Source organism: Stegastes partitus, unplaced genomic scaffold (genome assembly GCF_000690725.1).
Source record: "Stegastes partitus isolate 25-593 unplaced genomic scaffold, Stegastes_partitus-1.0.2 Scaffold929, whole genome shotgun sequence".
Taxonomy (NCBI): Eukaryota; Metazoa; Chordata; class Actinopteri; family Pomacentridae; genus Stegastes; species Stegastes partitus.
In genome coordinates this window covers 145,117-163,386 of record NW_007578660.1, presented here as the reverse complement: position 1 = coordinate 163,386, position 18,270 = coordinate 145,117, and the positions used below count along the sequence as shown (strand labels likewise).

At 40.8% G+C, this 18,270-nt stretch overlaps 1 protein-coding gene across 7 annotated transcripts in view; it reads right to left on the bottom strand.

Annotated features, from left to right (window-relative positions):
- Window positions 1-18,270, bottom strand: part of dst (dystonin) — a 109,289-nt gene that overhangs the window by 44,680 nt on the left and 46,339 nt on the right. For all 7 annotated transcript variants that reach the window (XM_008294015.1, XM_008294017.1, XM_008294018.1 and 4 more), the window contains 18 exons: window positions 18,033-18,159; window positions 17,726-17,909; window positions 16,522-16,679; window positions 16,250-16,428; window positions 16,008-16,146; window positions 15,723-15,916; window positions 15,451-15,613; window positions 15,278-15,361; window positions 14,910-15,017; window positions 14,711-14,809; window positions 8,239-8,385; window positions 6,561-6,649; window positions 6,364-6,472; window positions 1,495-5,748; window positions 1,244-1,390; window positions 887-1,102; window positions 665-808; window positions 342-578 (listed from right to left, as the gene is read on the bottom strand). In XM_008294015.1, the coding sequence (XP_008292237.1) occupies window positions 342-578; window positions 665-808; window positions 887-1,102; window positions 1,244-1,390; window positions 1,495-5,748; window positions 6,364-6,472; window positions 6,561-6,649; window positions 8,239-8,385; window positions 14,711-14,809; window positions 14,910-15,017; window positions 15,278-15,361; window positions 15,451-15,613; window positions 15,723-15,916; window positions 16,008-16,146; window positions 16,250-16,428; window positions 16,522-16,679; window positions 17,726-17,909; window positions 18,033-18,159 (6,778 nt within the window). The remainder of the gene's footprint in view (window positions 1-341; window positions 579-664; window positions 809-886; window positions 1,103-1,243; window positions 1,391-1,494; window positions 5,749-6,363; window positions 6,473-6,560; window positions 6,650-8,238; window positions 8,386-14,710; window positions 14,810-14,909; window positions 15,018-15,277; window positions 15,362-15,450; window positions 15,614-15,722; window positions 15,917-16,007; window positions 16,147-16,249; window positions 16,429-16,521; window positions 16,680-17,725; window positions 17,910-18,032; window positions 18,160-18,270) is intronic.

Sequence of the window (18,270 nt, the reverse complement as noted above, 5' to 3'; positions counted from 1 at the left end):
GAGACTAATATAATGTATTAGAAAGTACAAAAAAGTGTGTCCAATTGCTGTCAATCCACATAAACCATATGTGGGACTAATGTTGCTAAAAATATGTTGATTTTCTTTCTCTTAATTTTTCAAGATAAATTAAATAAGACTAAGATACTGTGGGTTAACCTACTTTTACATCATTTCGAACAAATTACAGTGGAAGTGCTTACACCTGACCAGTACCATAGTTTATACAGCCCCGACTGTGCTACTGCTACATACACAGGTTTAAATTACCAAACCAAATATGTGTAATTGTTTATCAAGGAAACATCTGTGATACATTTATAGCATATACACAGGCAGACCTTCTCCACGTTTTCTCTCTCTCTGGTGTCCAGTAGGACATCTAATGCACTCCTCAGTGTAACAAGCTTCTCTGTCTCGTCCCTGAAAGCTCGCTGAGTGGTGCTGAGGAACTTGAGGAGATGGCTGCTCTGAGCAGGACTCAAGAACTGAGTGTGTTCAGAAATAAAGCACTGGATATCGAATGTGACGTCCTCTAACTTGAGCCTGGCCTCCTTTAGCAGATTGTTCTCCATGTCCTGGAACACGAAAAGATGGAAAGATTTTGAGTGAGTGTCTCCACTTAGTCAGTGTGCAATGTTTTTGATTCTATTTTTAAAGATACCTTGATCTGCTGACTCAGATGTCTCAGTGTGTCCACGTCACATGTGTTCAAATCCACATCACACATCTTAGAGGCATTTCGAATGACGCCTGCCAGTTCATCAAGATCATTCAGATGTTTCTGGTATGTCGACTCCAAATGTACCTAAAATTAATTTAAAGTCAATCAGTGGTTGCTGCTGCCGTTAGATCAGTAGAGTTTTATTACGATCTTAACACTGACCTTTGCCGTTTCCATCGCCTGAATCACGGAGTTGCTCCTTTCTGTACACATCTGGGAAACAGCAGCAAAATTTGGCTCTAACTCCAGATACGTCGAGGTCAAATCTTGGCGGATTTGTACGGGAATGTCCTCATCAGCAGAGTTTAAGAGCTGTTTGGCTTTATTCATATCCTCTGACAGAACACCAGCCAGTCTAGAGAGCTGAGACTCCAGAGACTAGATAGAAAAATAAATCTGGTAAGGAACTAATGTACATATAACTAAATATTTTAAATAAATATGAATTACATTTTAAAATGAGAAAATAGGATACAATTTATAACACAGATGACGGGCTTTGGTTTTTTAATTTCTAACCTGACATTCCTCTATTTGGAGCTGCAGTTCTTCCATGTTGTTGCCCGTGGGTACCTGGATAATAAGGTCTTTTCTGACATCTTCTAAAACATCAGCATGATCCTGCAGCCTCCCAACACACTCCAAATAATCCTGAATCGAGAACGACTGTGGGGAAAGAAAACACAAAGTAGAAGTGGAGCAGGTGTTACTTACGTTACTAAAACCAAAGAGATAGCATTAGCTTGATACAGAAAAGAAATAAACTTTACCTTATTTTTGACTTTCTCCACTTTGCAGACATCTGAGCTGAACCACACCTGAGCAGACGGCTGGTGAGTCTGACCTAAGTCATCCTGTGCTGAGCCTTCATCCTCTCCCTCTGAGCTCTCCTCCTTGATGCTCTCGAGCGTGTGACGTCGATCCTCCTGGGGGTCGACCCCCAAAGCGCTGCTTAGAGTGTCCATCACTTCTTGAAGCACTGAAAGGTCTTGGCTCGAGGAAACAGTCTTAAAAACCTGCAGCAGTTGCTGCTGAATGTTCGGAGCGTCTGACTGTTCTGTCTTTTCAGTTTCTTTTTCTTCTTGGCACATCAGTTCTGAGGTTCCTGCATCTTTGTTGTTCACACTGAGGGTGTTTTGGTTCAGTAAATCCCCAAGAGCACCCCAGTGACTGCTCTCTATGAGTCCAGGAGGTGGACTACTCTCCTGAAAACTGCCTTCATCTAAAGACTGTGGATTATTCTGCCGAGCTACAGCAAAAGTGCTTTCAGTGTCTTGAGTTTGTTCCTTTTGCATATCACTGACATTGCTACTCTTTGTCATTATTTCCCCTTGGTCATCCACATGGGCCTTTATGGGATTAGAATCCACGGATAGAGCCGAAGGGGAAGCAGATGTGATGCAGCTGTCTGACAGGAAATCAGTAGATACATGGGGATGCTCAACAACACCTACATCAAATCTTTCTGTTTCTGGCTGAATATTTGATACTAACGCTTCTCCCATTCCATTTTCAGACTGTCCCAAATGAACTTCTGATAATGCAGAATGAGGACTTAAACAGGAGACAGTGTCACCAATATCTGATTCTTCTTTCTCTTTTGTTGAAGCAGAGATTTGCTCAGTACCACTGATATGATCACGTTGCCTTTCTGGGGAAAGCCTCTCTGTGCGTAACACAACATCATCCGCACCACTGCACTCTGAGTCCAACAAATCACGACTAGTCAGGACTGAATCCTCAGGAGCACAGATGTTATGACTGACATTGTTTGTAGTAGTCATGTGACTGGAAACAACAGGTGACTGAGAGGTAAGGTTCAGTTGCTGTGGAGGCCCTTCACAATCAAGTGCACTTTGGCTTTGACTACTCTGAAAGCAGCTGGGTTCGGATTCAACACTAAAATCACTTCCTGAATGCGCCGCTGCTTGCTGAGGTAATGCGATTCTGTCACCGTCGTCTGTGCTGCTTTTGTCATCGGGACTTTTACCGCTGCAGATGATTGCACTTTCAACCAAATCCCTGGGCAATGAGTAATCTGTGCTCAGAGCTGCCTCAGTGTCCAAAGGTGATTGAGCAGCACTCTCATTTTCCATTGCGGTCTCTACAGACAGCACATTACAGTATGAAAAGGCCATGTCTAATTCACTCTCACTGTCTCCTTGATTTCCCACCTGGGCATCATATCCAGCGCTGAAAAAATCATTAGCGGCGGGTTGGCTGTCAGATTTGTCAGAGGGATAAGTGAAAGTGGCATATTGAGTCTGGCTCTCAGGATCAGTATTGATGCTGGTGGCGCTGTCACTCAGACTAGATGGACGTGACTGGATAACTGAAGCGGCCTTTTCTATTAAAACACTGGATACATCAGCTCCACCTGTCCGCTGGCTATTGATTAGAACCTGTGAGTCACTGTCTTCAGCCAGTAAAGGCAATTCGTCTGCGTGATGAATACTCTCTGCAGTAACCTGACACCACGAGGAGGGTGAGATCATCTGAGGCTCATGACTGCTATCTGAGAGAAGGGAGTGGCGCTCGTAGTTACTCATCATTTCTGCATTTCCGATACCCTCGCTATCTACATCTGAACTTCTGTTTTCACTCTCTATATCTTTGTCGTTAGCCTCCTCATTGGGTAAATCAAGCACCATGACAACCACCTTCCTCTCAGTCAGCTGCTGCATGTTTTCACCTTCGTTCATATTAATTAAACCTAGATTATGATCTTCAGTGATCGAGTGAAAGCAGCTTTCTCCTGGGTGAATGCTGGTGTCTGCATCGGAGTCAACATATTCATCTTCACCTGATCCAAACTGTAATGACTCAGTGATGCTAATGTAGCAATCAGACCTCAAAAAGCTCTCCTGCTCTGTTTGATATCTGTTCGACACTTCCTCTTTTAGAACGAACACTGTGTCTTCCTCATCTCCTAAGACTCCTATTTCTTCATCTGATTGTAGGTCATGCAGCTCTAGTACTGTCTCCACATTTACTAATTCCACATTAAGATCATCCTCCAGCTCATAGGGGACATCTAAAATGCCCCCTTCCTCAAAATGGGCTTTTAGAAGTTCAATAGCATCCTCATTTTCACCCTCCATCAAGCCCTCAGGGCATAAGAACTCAGCTTGGTCATTATCAACACTTTTTGATTCACTAGACAGTGAATCAGGGTTGTTGTGTTGTACTATCTGATGGCAAGATCTCACTGAAGACTCAGGATCAAGCATCCAGGACAGTGAGCCAATGTTTGTGCTGTTCACAGAACCTAACGTGGGAGGGACTGACATCTCTAGAGAGGCTAGAACATCAGGGCCTCCACTAACCGCAACTCCATCATCGATTTGGAAACTATCTCCATAGATTCTTCCATCAGATTCGTAGGGTTTTGTCCAGCTTATGCTATTTTGAAACATGTTTTCCTCCACTGCAACAGGCTCTGCGGTATCCATGTCAGTGCCATTATCTGATAAAAATTCCCTGACAGGATGTTGTTTTACGGCCTTGTCATTAGAATGTGATTCTTCATCAAAGGTAATTCTTCCATTGCCAGAGGAAACAAAATCATAAGGCTCAAATGTGTGTTGTGCGCTTTCATCAAAGGTAATTCTCCCGTTGACCGTGGAAACGAAATCACGAGGATCAAAGTCATGTTGCGTGTTTTTCATTAACTCCTCTGTTTCTTCATCTATGTGCAGCGATATCTCTAAATCTGTCTTTTCTGGAAGATTACTTTCATTGAGAGTCAGATGGGTCAACTTTTGGTCAGTGTTTTCACAAAATATCTGGTCTTCTAGAAAAGCTTGAGCCATTTTAGTTAACTGACTATCGAGAATCAAGACTCTTTGTCCCGACTGTGGATCAATGTAACTGTTCATCATCAAGTATGAGATGAATAACTGCTTTGTCTCTTCGGGAGTGGGGAGGTTTACATCTGAACCATCTGCAGCGTGATGCCAACCATCGACTGTGAGTTTTTTATACATAAGCCAGGATGAGAACTTTTCATTAAGGTGGTCAACATCTGGAAACACATCAGGAATCTCTATAGATCTCAGAACTTCTGCTGTGTAACTGTCAATCAAACCATTTTGAACAGCAGAGCTTATGTCTATTACCTCTGAATTTTCTGGAATGTAAAAAGCTGCTATTTTACCCCGATTACTAAACAGAGCACTGGTGAACTCATTGGTGGTGCTTTGTTGATCATACTGGAATGAGGTGGACACAGTTTGGGTTTCCCCAGAGTGAGGCAACACTAGTCCCATGAACTGCTGCTGGTTTCCCAGAACAATGAGCGTGCTGCTGGAGCTCATTAAATCACACTGGATGGCTGCATCCACCTTTAGCCCATCAGCCTTTCGGAGGTTTTCTGACGTATTTTGACCTTCTGTGGGGTCCCCTACATTCACCCGAGCACCTAACAGCTTTGACATTATCTCCTGATCACCTAATTCATCATAAGCAGAGCTTAAAGAGTTAACATTCCTCTCTGGCGTCAGTGATGTATTTCTGCTGAGACAATTTAATATCAGTGTATTAACCTCGCAAGGTTCAACCTCCTCAGGATTCATCATATCCTGAGAGGACCTTTGCCTCTGAAGCAGCTTTACATAGACAGAAGCAGGAACTAAACCACTCTGAAACGCCTTCTCCAGGTTCAGCGTGTCCCCTGTGTAGCCCACCTTCACTGCATCACCTCCTTGGTCGACCTCTATTATCTTAAGGATCAGATCTTCTCCGCAGACAGAACCTTCCCTGGCTGCCGCTATGTCAGACAGCGACACAGAGGAGACATGTGAGCTATGTATGCACTTGTTTGCCTCATTCAACTTTGGCAAGTGGTTGAGTGTGGATTTGTACATGAGATCTTGTTTGAGAGCATCATCCCAGTCCAGATGGACATGGGGCTCAGACTGAGAGAGGCTGGAGGTCATGTGGCCCTCTGGAAGAGTCACCCAAGACTTCTGATCAGCCAGGCCACTCATAGTTCCAGTCCCAGTCCTGTTAGTGGGTTTAAAATCCTGTAGAAAATGAAAGCACAAGTTACCTAACTGGCTTTGACTTCAAAAGTTGTATTCTTTATGTTAAATTTGCGATTCAAATATTCAAAAGCGAGACAAAATCTATACTCACCACCACATAAACATGGGAATGTTATAACATCATGTGCACAAGAGCAAAACTGCAACAGGTTTGCAACAGGAGAGTGACGGACAACACATGAATACAAGCTATCATGCATCTGGGGACGCAGAATCCAGCCTCTTGCAAAAAGAGTGTAGTTAGTCACATTGCATCCTGTAAGGTTATACATCATATCTGTTGTCCTATTGAACTGTAAGAGAGCTCAAGCACATTGATAATGGTGGAATATCAAACCAAAGCCGGGTGCAGTTAAGCATGTTTACAGCATACTCAGGTTCTTTGGGCTTCAACTAGACAAATCTTATTTTCTGTCTTTGCTGAGTCAGTATAAGAAAATGACATGAGAGATGCAAGAGAAAATTGCTCACACTGAATCAGGGGAAAAGAGGCAAACAGTTAGGCATGCAACCGAACATCAGGTGGCGCTGTTTTCTAACACATCATAAGACACGAGTGCAGTACAGTCAACCAAACACAGCTTTGTATCCAACCTCTTCTGCCGAGGATGTCTGATCTGAACACTGCTGGGAGAGTTCGCTGTAGGCCTGGCTGAGCTCCTTCAGCTGCTCCTGGGCTTTCTCTCTTTCCTCTTCTGTCATTCTGTAAAACAAAATGCAAAGAATGCAGCTCAAAGCTTTAACAGAGAATGAAAATACTATGACATGGTGGATACAGTAGCAAAACTTACTTATCGCTGTGTTTGTTCAGCATCATTTGCGTGGCCCTCAGTGCTTCTGCAATCTGTTCTTTTTTCGTGACCATTTCCTCGACTGACACCTAGAGCATCAAACAGTGACATATTAATACTTTGCATGTAGCACAGTGGCTCTACTTTTGTGTGAGTGCTTCTTAAATAGTTGTGCAGAATAGTTTCATCACCAGTATAAAGTTAGTACACAGAAACACAAAGCCCACGGATACACAGCCACACACTAACAGGCAATATTTTAAAAGAAAATCTGACTCACTAAAATAAAACATGGCCATTAATGACTAAGGTTAAACTGCAGACTCCAATAACAAGACAGAATATAAAACCCTGCACAAAATAATGTATTCCAATGGAGAAACCATGAATAAATATTAACTCTGACAAACTTAAATATTAAAAAGACAAAGTAAAATGTTACATTTTTGTTCAGAATGTGTTTAAAAAGTGACTTGATTCAACTCTGTGGTCCTTTTTGATGCCATAATTTGTGGTATTGTGATATCTGAGAGCATTTTGCTTCGATAGATTTTTGCACCTTGACATTGAAGGACAGAATATTAGAAATACTTTCAGTGTGGTTAGAAGACACAATCAGAAAGGTGACCTTGTAATTTGATAAAATAAAAAAGGATCTCCAAAGCTGCAATTTTTATAATTGTTAAATTGGAAAATTATTGTGTGCAGGTAGGTAATGGATAAAACAAAAATTAAAAAAAAAAAAAAAAAGAATAACAATATATATATATTACTACAATTTATTTGTGACAGGAATACCACTGCTACTACGACTACGACTACTACTAGTACCACTACTACTAGTAGTAGTAGTACCACCAATAATAATAATAATAATAATAATAATACTTTACTGATATATACATTGAGTGAATGGACTACGTGAATATTGTGTTGTTTTTCTACATAGTTTAGCTCAGCTTCAGTCACTTATCTTTTCTCAGTCACCTCAAAATAAACAGTAACATGTTAAATTCTTGGCAAGTCACTATATAGCACATTTATCATCTAATTTTAGTCTTTACTCCTTTATTGTGTTTATTTATGCTCTTTCTATTCTATTACAGCACACAGTTTGAATTCTGTTCCTCAGGATCACCAATTTCCTTTTTATTTAACCACAATTAACTACAATTCGTAATATACTGCACACATTACAGATATTTCATATATTATGCAAATGCAAATTGAATAATGTCAGCTTTGGGCCATATGTACAGTCAACTGCATGTTACCTTAGGCAACAGGGGAAAATGTAATATGTTTTTTTATATTTTAACAACTGGTGGGACTGATATGATCTAATAATCTGATATGTGAGTGCTTGTGCAACTTATACATTTAAAGTTGTTGAATCAGTTGGATTAAAAAAATAAAACACGTCATATTAGCCACGTCTTTGTAAGCTAAGTATAGTACAGCCACTGCCTGAATTGAAAGATATATGGACTAAATGAATCAGAAAGTGGACAATGTGCTTTTATTAGAAATCAAACACTATGACAGCAAACTGACTGTGAAATCATTTGATTAGAAAAATACTCTCAACCATTAAACCAAAGTATTCTCTTGTGTACAGTCTATGGTGGCACTCTCAAAATAAAAAACAGTACACACCAATAACATACACATCCTTTACCTGGGGCTTATTAGAAGCGTCTGTGTTGGCATTACTATCTTTCAGAGCATTCCCATCATTGCTCACGGTCTGTTTCACATTGGACATCCAGTGCAACAGTTTGCTAACTTTATCACCATGTTCTCTCTTCTCCTCATCAACAGATCTCTAGAATTAAAACAGATGGATTTTTGACAGGATTGTTAACATTTCTGCAAAATAACAAACAAAAATCAGTCAAGATAAGCGCGAGAGGGAGGGGAACCATCTAAATACATTCATAATCTGGGTAAAATCACCAAAACTCAAGAATCATGATTAGTTGCATCAACCACAGTATAAAAATATGTGTGAACCAAAAAAAAAAAAAAGAAAGAAACAGTGAAGATAATGTGACAGCCAAACAAAACCAAAAGGAAATTCTCTTTGCAGGTTTTGCTTTTATGCTGTAGATAGCAATGTATTTACAACATTTATTTATATGCCCAAACATAGTGAAATGTTGATTTGGCTCCAAAACCATGAATTTTTGCAGCCTCCAGTAACCTTAATCCAGTGTGGCAGTCGTACACGCTTCTTTCAAGCGCCTCTCTGAATGTGATTCTTCTCTTGGTCTTCGGACAAGTGAGGCTTTTGGAGTGGAACTTCTCATCTTTAAGCACAGCGGCAGTGGCTTTGTCAACAAGGCCGCTCTGAATGACTTCTTCAAGCGAGACTCTATCGTGAGTGTCAGGATTTATCAATCCTCCGGTCAGGAGCTGGAATTCAATACAGCGAAAACCAGCTTCCTTTGGGAAGATACTTTCCTGAATGGCCTGGGGAATGGACAAAGCCTTTGCAGTTTTAGGGTGAATAATGCCATTAAATGCCTTCTCAAATTGTTGGAGCTGCTGATTTAATGTCTCATCTAGAAAACCTCTTTTGAGAGCCTCTGGGAGAGTAACTTTCTCCCCGGAGGAGGGGTCACAAATACCTCCGGTGCAGGCCTGAGCCTCTAACAGTCTTAAAGCAGTAGCTCTATCAGTGAAGCCCTGCTGAAAACCCTGAAAAACTGAGAGCCTCTTCTTCTGAGTGATGTCCCAGAAACCAGCAATGGGGCTGTTCACATCTTCCACAACAACCATTCTGGAAAATATGATGTCCACAATCTCATAGATACTAAGAAGACCACTACGGTAGTTTTCAAGCTCAGATGATTCAAGAAACCTTTGACTTAGAGCCGACTCTAGGCAAAGCTGTCGGCCACTTCTGATATCAGTGATGACGTGAAGTGGGGTTCCACTTTGGTCCACTATGGACTTTTCCTGCCAGTCACTTTCCTGCTGTGACAGAAACAGATACGTCTTCCTGTCGATGTGTTTCCCCTTGAATGCTTCGTACGCTGACATTTCAGTGCCACAGTTGCTGTTGACAACTGACACTCGATGAGAACTCGTAGGAGATGTACTTGTTATGTGTCTCTCACCGAATGGGAAGAGGAACACGCCACCGTCGATGTCATACAAGCAGGTCTTGAGTATTTCAGAGTAGTATGCTTTCTGTCCAGTGTCAGGGTTGTGGAAACCTTTAGGGTTACTGACTGGATCGTACAGGCTCTGGAGAGTGTCTTTGTTCAAAAGACCAAGTTCAACACCAAGACCGGCTGGCACCCCAACACCAACCTCTGGGTTTGTAAGTCCTCCAGTAGCAACCTGAATCTCAAGGATCCTCTTGCCTTTGTATCTGTCAAGAACCCTCTCCTCGATTGCCTGAAACACAGACAGCTTTTTGCCCTTATGGATGTAGCCACTAATGGCTTTCTCAGCCTCCATCAGTTTATCTTTCAGGCTTGTGTCTATGATACCTCTCTCCAGTGCCTCAGTAACTGAGTGTGTTTGCCTCGTGGTCAGATCTGTAAGGGTTCCTGTTGCAGCCTGAGCCTCGAGAAATTCAACTGCATACGTCTTTGCTAGGAAGCCCTTTTCAGCAGCCTCTAGGAAGGATATCTTCTTCTTGCTGGACTCAACATAAACACCAGCAATGGTAGTCGGTTTGCCAACGTACTGAGCAAGTGATGCTTGCACCTGTTCCACTGTGATGAGGCCCATCTCCAACTTACGCAAAACCTCTTCATTCAAGAGCCTAAACTTGATCAAGTATTGGATATCTACAGTCCCTTTGAGTTCTGGGAGCTTTTGGGAAGTTGAATATGCCACACTCATGTTTCCATCATGGTCTGTTGCACTCTTCTCTGATGTGCTTACAGTTTCACAGATTTCTGTGATTTGATACCTTCTTGTCTTACTGATGTTAGTTTCATTTGATTTTAGCTGGTCTGTTTGTCCACACAGAGCCATGTATCCATGTGCTGTCACACTGCCGGGCAAATCAGATTTAACATAGCTCTGGTAAGTCACATTTTGGACATCTTTTTGTAAAAGGGCAGAAGTTTGATGAACAGAGTTATTCAGCATTTTCTCTGTTGGTGAATCGTGTTGAAGACTTTGAAGGACTTCTGTATTGTCTTGTTTGACTTGTTTAACTCCCTCATGAATGTTTTCTTTGCCCACTGTTGTCATCTGTAGATGTGACATTGGGAGAACTTTTTAGTTATGACAGACTACAATTCATCATTAAAGCTACCATCTATATAATAGTGTACAATAAATAATTTGACTGTATTGCATTGAGATATACTGTATTTGTTAATACATATAATAATATTAAGCAGTAATGCTGAAATAACTTCATCCATACCTCTAAGGACTCTTTCATTTTGAGAACTTTGTCCTCCATGTTGCGTTTTGCAGCTTCACTTGAGGATGCTGTTTTCTGTACCATGGTAACGTCTGCCTTCGACAACTCAGCCTTGTTGTCTTTCACATACTGATGACCGGCTTCAGTAACTTTCACTTCAAGTCTCAAAATCTTCTCCTGAAGACTCTGAACCTGTCTGATGTACGAGTCTATTTGTTCCCGAAGAGATCTTGCCTCATTTTCTTTCAGAGTCAGTTTCCGCTCACTATCTGACAACAGCTTTTCAAACTTTGTTGATTCCTTCGATTGCTCATTGCAAACGCTCTGTAAAGCACTGATTTTTGAGATGAACTTGATTTTATCCTCCTCGAGTTGGGCGATTTCTGATTTGGCTTTTGACAAGTCTTGCGTGAGCTTTGTTCTCTCTTGCTGCAGTTTGTCCATTTTGACCTGCAGTTGCCGCTGCTGGTCCATTTGTAGCCTTGATTCCACTGTGGTTTGGTGGACTGTTTTAAACTGTTTCATGTCTTGTTTGAAATACTTGTTAAACATCTCTGCTAGATTTGCATTATGTGACTGCTGGTTTGAGTTCACACCTGTGTTTGTGAAGTCAGACTGCAGTAGAATTAGTTTTTTCTCTACCTCGGTCTGTACTAGCATAAGCTGCCTCTCATAGCCGTCTTTCTGAAGTTCTAGTTTGCTCTTTAATTCTTCCAGCATTCTCTTACACTTCTCCAGTTGTTCTTCCATCTGCTGGGACTTCAGCTGAAGAACTGAATTCTCTCTTTGCTTTTGCTCAGTTTCTGTTTGGACACGTTGCAGCCTATCTCTTAGTACTCTGGTTTCAGATCCCAACGAGATGATTTTCTGAAGTGCCTCAGCTTTCTCCCTATTTAGGACTGCCTTCTCTTGTTGTAGATTTAATTGGGATTTGTCAGAACTAGACATCACTTCTTTCATAGATGTTTTATTTCTCTGAAGCTCAGCCTCTAGCTGCATTATTTTGGACTCTTTGAATTTTCCTTCTTTGATTTCTTTATTCAACTCATCTTTTGTTCTTTGTAAAGAAGAGTTTAGCTCTAAAAGTTTATTATTTAAGTTATCCACTTGCCTTTCTGTTGCCCGCCTGTCATTCTGAAGAGTGTAGATTTCCTGCTTAAGGTTTCCTGTAATTTTCTCTGAGCAGCTAGTTAACCCTTTAATATTGTGCTTATATTTCAAAAGCTCGTCCTCTAACGCCTTGACGTTACTGAGATGTTTTTGACTCTCAGAAGATTGTCTTTGCAGCTCTGCATTTTTTGCATTTAGCGTCCCTTTTAAATCATTGATTTCAACTTGTTGCATTTGGAGCTTCTGATTCGCTACGTTTTTCTCAGCCAACACTGACTTCAGTTCTAACTTCAGAGTTGTCATTTCTGTCACATAATTGGTAATGTTGGAATTGAGGGTTTTGACTTTTTGCTGCAATTCAGCTGTTTTCTTTACCTCCTCATTGTAATCCTGAAGCTGAATTTGAAGCTCATGGGAGGTCTGAGATTTCTTATTAAGCTCCTCCTCAATAATTCGGACCTGTGATTTGCTGCTCTCTACCTGAGACTTGAAGATCTTAATTTGTTGATCCTTGCTGTTAACTTCCATCATCACCTGATCCAGCTTAGCTCTCACATTCTTCAAATTCTCTTCCATCTCGGTATTTATCTGTTTGAACTGATCGATTTTTTTATGCAGTTGTGAAGCAGCTACATCACTCTTCTCAAGTTCTGCTTCAAGGTTTTTACATTTGATCTGCATTGCCTGCTCTGATCTTTTTATGAACATGTTGTCTTCTGTGGCTGTATGCAGCTGCTGTTTCCAGCTGTCTATCTCTCTCTTTAAAGACTTGATCTTTTGTTCAGAAACTGATCTCTCCTTTTCTAATGTCTCTATTTGGACCTGAAGACCTTTAATGTCATTGTCAGATGAGACATTCATCCTCGTCAGCTCACTGCATTTCAACTTCAGCTGCTCGACTACGGCCTGTTTGGAAGTCATCTCTTCCTCTAAACTGTTAATCTTGTAACTATTTTCCTGTTCAATGGAGCTCCTCTTTTGCAGTTCTCCTTGGGTGATCTTTAGTTTTTCTTTAAGGCCTTCAACTTCAGTGCTTTGGAAAAAAGCAGTTTGTTCCAATGAGGACTTTCCTCTTTGGAGCGATCGGATTTCTTCTTGAAGGTCATTGATGGATTTCTTCATGTTCTGTATCTCCTGCTGGAGATCCTCAGATTTCTGCCTCATGTGAACCCTTTCAGTTTCCATGTCGATCTGAAGTTTCTTCAGTCTGTTATTGCTGTCGTCCAGCAGCTTTTTGTAACTCTGTGCTTTCTCCTCAGCCATTTCTGCTTTTTTCTGGACCAGGACGAGCTCCTCTAGTTTCTGCTGCAGCACGTCCATCATCATGCTGTCTGCAGATGGCTCGGGCTCGCTGTCGACTGTTGACTGGCTGTCAAACGCCACAGTTTGCTGAGCCAGATTGTTCTTTTTAGCCTGGACTTGATTTTGCACCTCCTCCTCACTTGTTCCTTCAACTTCCTCCACATTTATTTTATTTAGTTTGGGACTCTGCGTCTTAAGAACTTGCTGATCATTTGTTTTCTTCAACAGGTCCTCTAGTTTCTTCTGAGTCAAAGACCGATTGGCCTCTGACTGCTCAATTAACAGTTTTGTCTGCTTTAACTCCTGCTCACTCGCAGCTTTGTCTTTAACTGCTATCTCTAACTTAGTGCGATACTGATTAACGTCATGCTCAAGCTGTGATTTCTGAAAGTTTAGATCCTCAATCGTCTTGTGTTGCATTTCTATTTCACCTTCCAACTTTTCCAACTGCGTTTGTCTTTCATTGAGCAAAGCCTCCTGCTCCTGGACCAGCTGCTTAAGTTGACTATTCTCTACTTCCCCTGTAGCTTTTTGGAGCTCCATGCTCTCTGTCCATTTTGCATTCTCTGCCCTTTCAAAAGCCTTTCTGTTCTATAATGCAAAAAAGAATAAGTCATGCTTCACATTTAATCAAAAATTAACGGCATTAATATTTTTAACACAATCTCTCCAGGAATTTGCGATTTTAGCAATGCATATTTTTTTGTAAAAGGAGAAAAAGCAATATTTATTTATTATCATTTAACAACAGTATCTTAAATCTGCTTAAGACAAAGTCAAAAGTCAATACCACTGATTTGATCGCTGCACCATTTATCCTTTTAGCAAACAGGTTTGAAAATATGTCAATGCCAGTACACAAACTCCGTGAGAGATTTTTTATTTTTACCACTGAGAGAACAACATAATAAAAAGTTTCTGCTTAAGAATAAAAAAGCTGTCTCTTCCCAGCAAGTCACCATCACCAGCAGAGCATTACCGTACTTGCAGACATGCACTGCATTTTCTGCATTTCCATTGCTTCATTCGTGCAATGAAGCAAATGATCTTCACTCATGAAGAGCTGACCGTACGTATATCATCAGAAATGTGACCCTTGGAGGCAGGCAAAAAGTCAAGGTGGATAAGGTGTAAAGATACTGTAGGCTTTTTTACGATTTTATGAGGTAGTAAAACATGTCGATGCAAAAGAGAAGTCCTGGGAACCATGCAGATGTTTAAAGGCAAAGTTAAAGTGGCATCATAGCCTTAGGAACCCAAATAGCCCCAAAAGCTGAAAATGAGCTGCAAAAAACACTTTAAATGTAGAAAGCCAAGAAATATATGAAAAGTATACACAACTCACCTCTTCGTCTTCAGTTCTCTTCAGTGTTTCACTGGCAAACTTCACGTACTGTGTCATTAGAGTCACCAGAGCAGTGTAGCGTGTTCGGAGATCCATAAACTGTAGGAAATCAGACAAACGTAACCAAGTATGTCATTGAGCAAGTTTAGTTCATACAAAACTAATTTCCTCTGCTGACAAAGTGAAAATGTAGTTTTACCTCCTGCTGAATGGCATCAGAAGAACTCTGCATCCTCCTTTTCTTGAGAGGAGATTTGTGTTGGGAGTCAACCATCGCTCTGAACGTCATCAGCTGAAGTTCATAATCCTAAAAAAGATTGTTTTATGTGAAAGGTTAAAGGGATTTTTTCCCCTAAAACATTTTAGTTGTTTTTACATCATTGCCCAGTCCTTGACCAACAACAGTTCATTATATGTCAGAAAATCTCTGAAAAAATTTAAAAATCACACAAAAATCCTGCAATATTCCGACAGAACTGATGCCTTATTATTTCCATAGCATTGTTTCGCTTCGTCTAAACAAAAACAAAACATGAGTTGAAAACAAGTTCATATAAATTACTTTACCTTGATGGCAGATGAGTAATGCTCCGAGTACTTTTGACACTCATCAATTCTGCTCTGCTTTTGTTCAATTTCAGCAACAAGAACCTGAAAAACACACATATATTTGTAATACATATTTATACAGACAGTATACGTCCTTATCTTAGTGTGAAAAAAGTTTAGTCTCGTCCTACCTTCTGTTTGTTTAACAGCTCAGCAAGTGCTTTGCTGTCCTCAGGTTTGTTTTCTTGGGCCTTTAGCTGTGCTGCCTCCATTTCATTCACCCATTCATCAAGGCTGCTGTAGGAGTCTCTGTAATGTTTCAGGGATTTGCTGATACCGTCCAGGTCCCGAAGCCTGAAATTGATAAGATAGCCTCAATGAGTAATACGTCCATGTACTATATAATGTTTGCATACAGCTGTTTTCATTGTTTTAATGCAAATAAATCCAAAAAAACACTAACCTGCTGTCAATCTGGGAGTGAATGTTCTGCCATCTCTCACTCAGCTGATCTGCCTTCTCCTTGTGCCAGTCGAGATCAAAGTCACGCTCATTGTGGGCCTTAAACATGCGGTCACTGATGACACGGGCTTTCTGCAGCTCATCCTCCATGTCATGGAACACCTCCTGCCTCTCATCAATCTCTGTCCGCCATTGCTGTAACGAGACAAAGGAAAAATTACTCAATGAACTATAAACATTGGCAATTCAAATGTTGCTTCCAAATATATAGTACAATATGAATTACCTTAAGTGTAGAAATGACATTTTCGATGGATTTGACATCAGAGTTCATAGCATCTTCTTCATAGAGTTTAGATTCGTAGGCTTTAACCAGAGCCTCTGCACTCTGGCTGTGCTTCACCACTAAACTCACTGTTTTTAGCCTGCAAAAAAAACAGAAGATGAAAAGCCCCCTTCAGTTCTAATACTTTTAGTATTACCAATATATTTCTAAACCATTTTGTGACAATAAAGGAAGATTCTTACTTATCCATATAAATGGAAGACATGGAGTACACTTGGCTCATGCTCTGGATGAGGACAGTGAGTTCGGAGGAAAGTGTTGGTACAGATGGAGAACCTGCAGCCTGTCTGAGGAACAGCTCACACTTCTCTTTCATGACATCCAGATCCTCCTTCAGCTTATTCAGCTCTGCTGTCTTCCTCTGAAGAAGGGGCAGGAGAATATAATGATCAAAACAATAACACCAGTTAAGTTTGTGAAGGTGTAAAGTGCCTGTTGATCTCTAGCTGTGTACCTCGTGCTCTGTGATGCGCTGCAGACTCTGCTCCAGGTCGTCTCTTTCCAGTGGCGTGCGGATTTGCCTGATCAGGTGTTCTTCGTGGGCCTCCAGATGCATGCGGAAGTTGCGTATTTCTGAGATGTAATGATTGTACACTGATTCCTCGTGTTCCTCTGTTTAATGAAGAGAAAATGTAATTAAAGGGAGCATGAAATATGTTTCAAACTGTGACAGGACAGTTTGTTGTATCTTTTTTTTTTTTTTTTTTTTTTAAACAGCTCTTGTAAAAATGTGCTTTGAAATTTAAAATCACCACTATCTGATAGGTAGTACAAGCATTAAAACAAAAAAAAATGGAATTTTAAACCCTTGTGTCATTCAAAACAATAGTGACAAGTACACCTCTAGATGGCGTCATTACCACAATCTAAGTAAGACCTGTTGCATGGCACTTAATATACAGCTACAATAAACATACTGAGAAATATAGAAAATGATTTTGATAAACTGAGGACCTGTTTAAGACAAGGGGACAAATTATACTGACCATGCACACACATATTTGTACACATGTTTTCTCCACAGAACTATGCAACATAACAATTATTGTGTATTTTTTCTCCAAATATTCAACTCTAAACTCCTAACAACGCATTAAAAATGTGTGACGGATACTAATCCAACACACATTTTGTCAAATGTAAAAAAGAAAATCTCTTAAACAGTCCTCTAGCTGTCTTTTTTATGTGTGCACTGAGAGAAAAATGTGTTTGTACACAGCCCTGGCTTTGCACATGACAAAGTGACTGATCTGCACAACAGTATTCTAGAGTGTCCCATGCACATTTGTGCTTGTGTACAGGATGGAGGGGACATGGAGAGAAAGGGAGCAGTGGCAATGAGAGGTACTGTTAATCTGACACATTCAAATATGCAAACTACTTAAATCAACAATCATTTTCCAGATTTGCTGATCCACCTTTAACAACATACCAGTATTTTCCTGTACTTTTACAGTACTTTACATTCTCAGCAAAGCCAACCACGTCTTAAGAAACTGTACTTAATGAGCAAAGAAACCCCAACATAATTCCAAAAGGCATTAACTTAAGGTTTTAAAGGCTTTAAGAGCCATGTGTTTTCCTTGCGGTGTTGTTCAATGTACAGCAGTAACTCCTAGCTGGTAAGGAGGGAGGGGGGGGGGGACTTGGAGCCTTGCCTCTCTCTGCAGATCGCAGCAGTTCCTGGTAGTACTCCTTGCAGGCCACCACATCTCTCTCCAGCTGTGCACAGTCTGCCACCGTAAATATCTCTGACTCCTCGCTGTCTTCCAGGAACTCGTCAAAGTGGGACTGCAGGTTGCTCAAGACCTGCTGATGCTCACCCGGTAACATGGTCTTTATCTGTAGGGAGATAAAAGCGAAAATGGGACAAACAGGCTTCCACAGCAGCTTTCTGAGAAGGATGATCAAAGCTGGTGTTAAAATGGGCGATTGATTACAGTCTTCAAAGAAAGTGAAACATACTGAGGCCACATTCCAGTTGCGAATGGCTCTTATGTCAGCCATTAGATAATGCCAAGACACCACGCTCTTCATGTTGATGTGCGAGTGGTGCCACAGTGCCAGGACGTTCTGGTACAACTGCTCAGTTCTGTAGGAAAACCAAAGAGTAACAATAAAGTATCCCAACAGAAAAATGTATTTTGTAGCATTGAAACTCATGCATTAACTTCATTCCTATTTCAAATTGTTCCTAGCATCT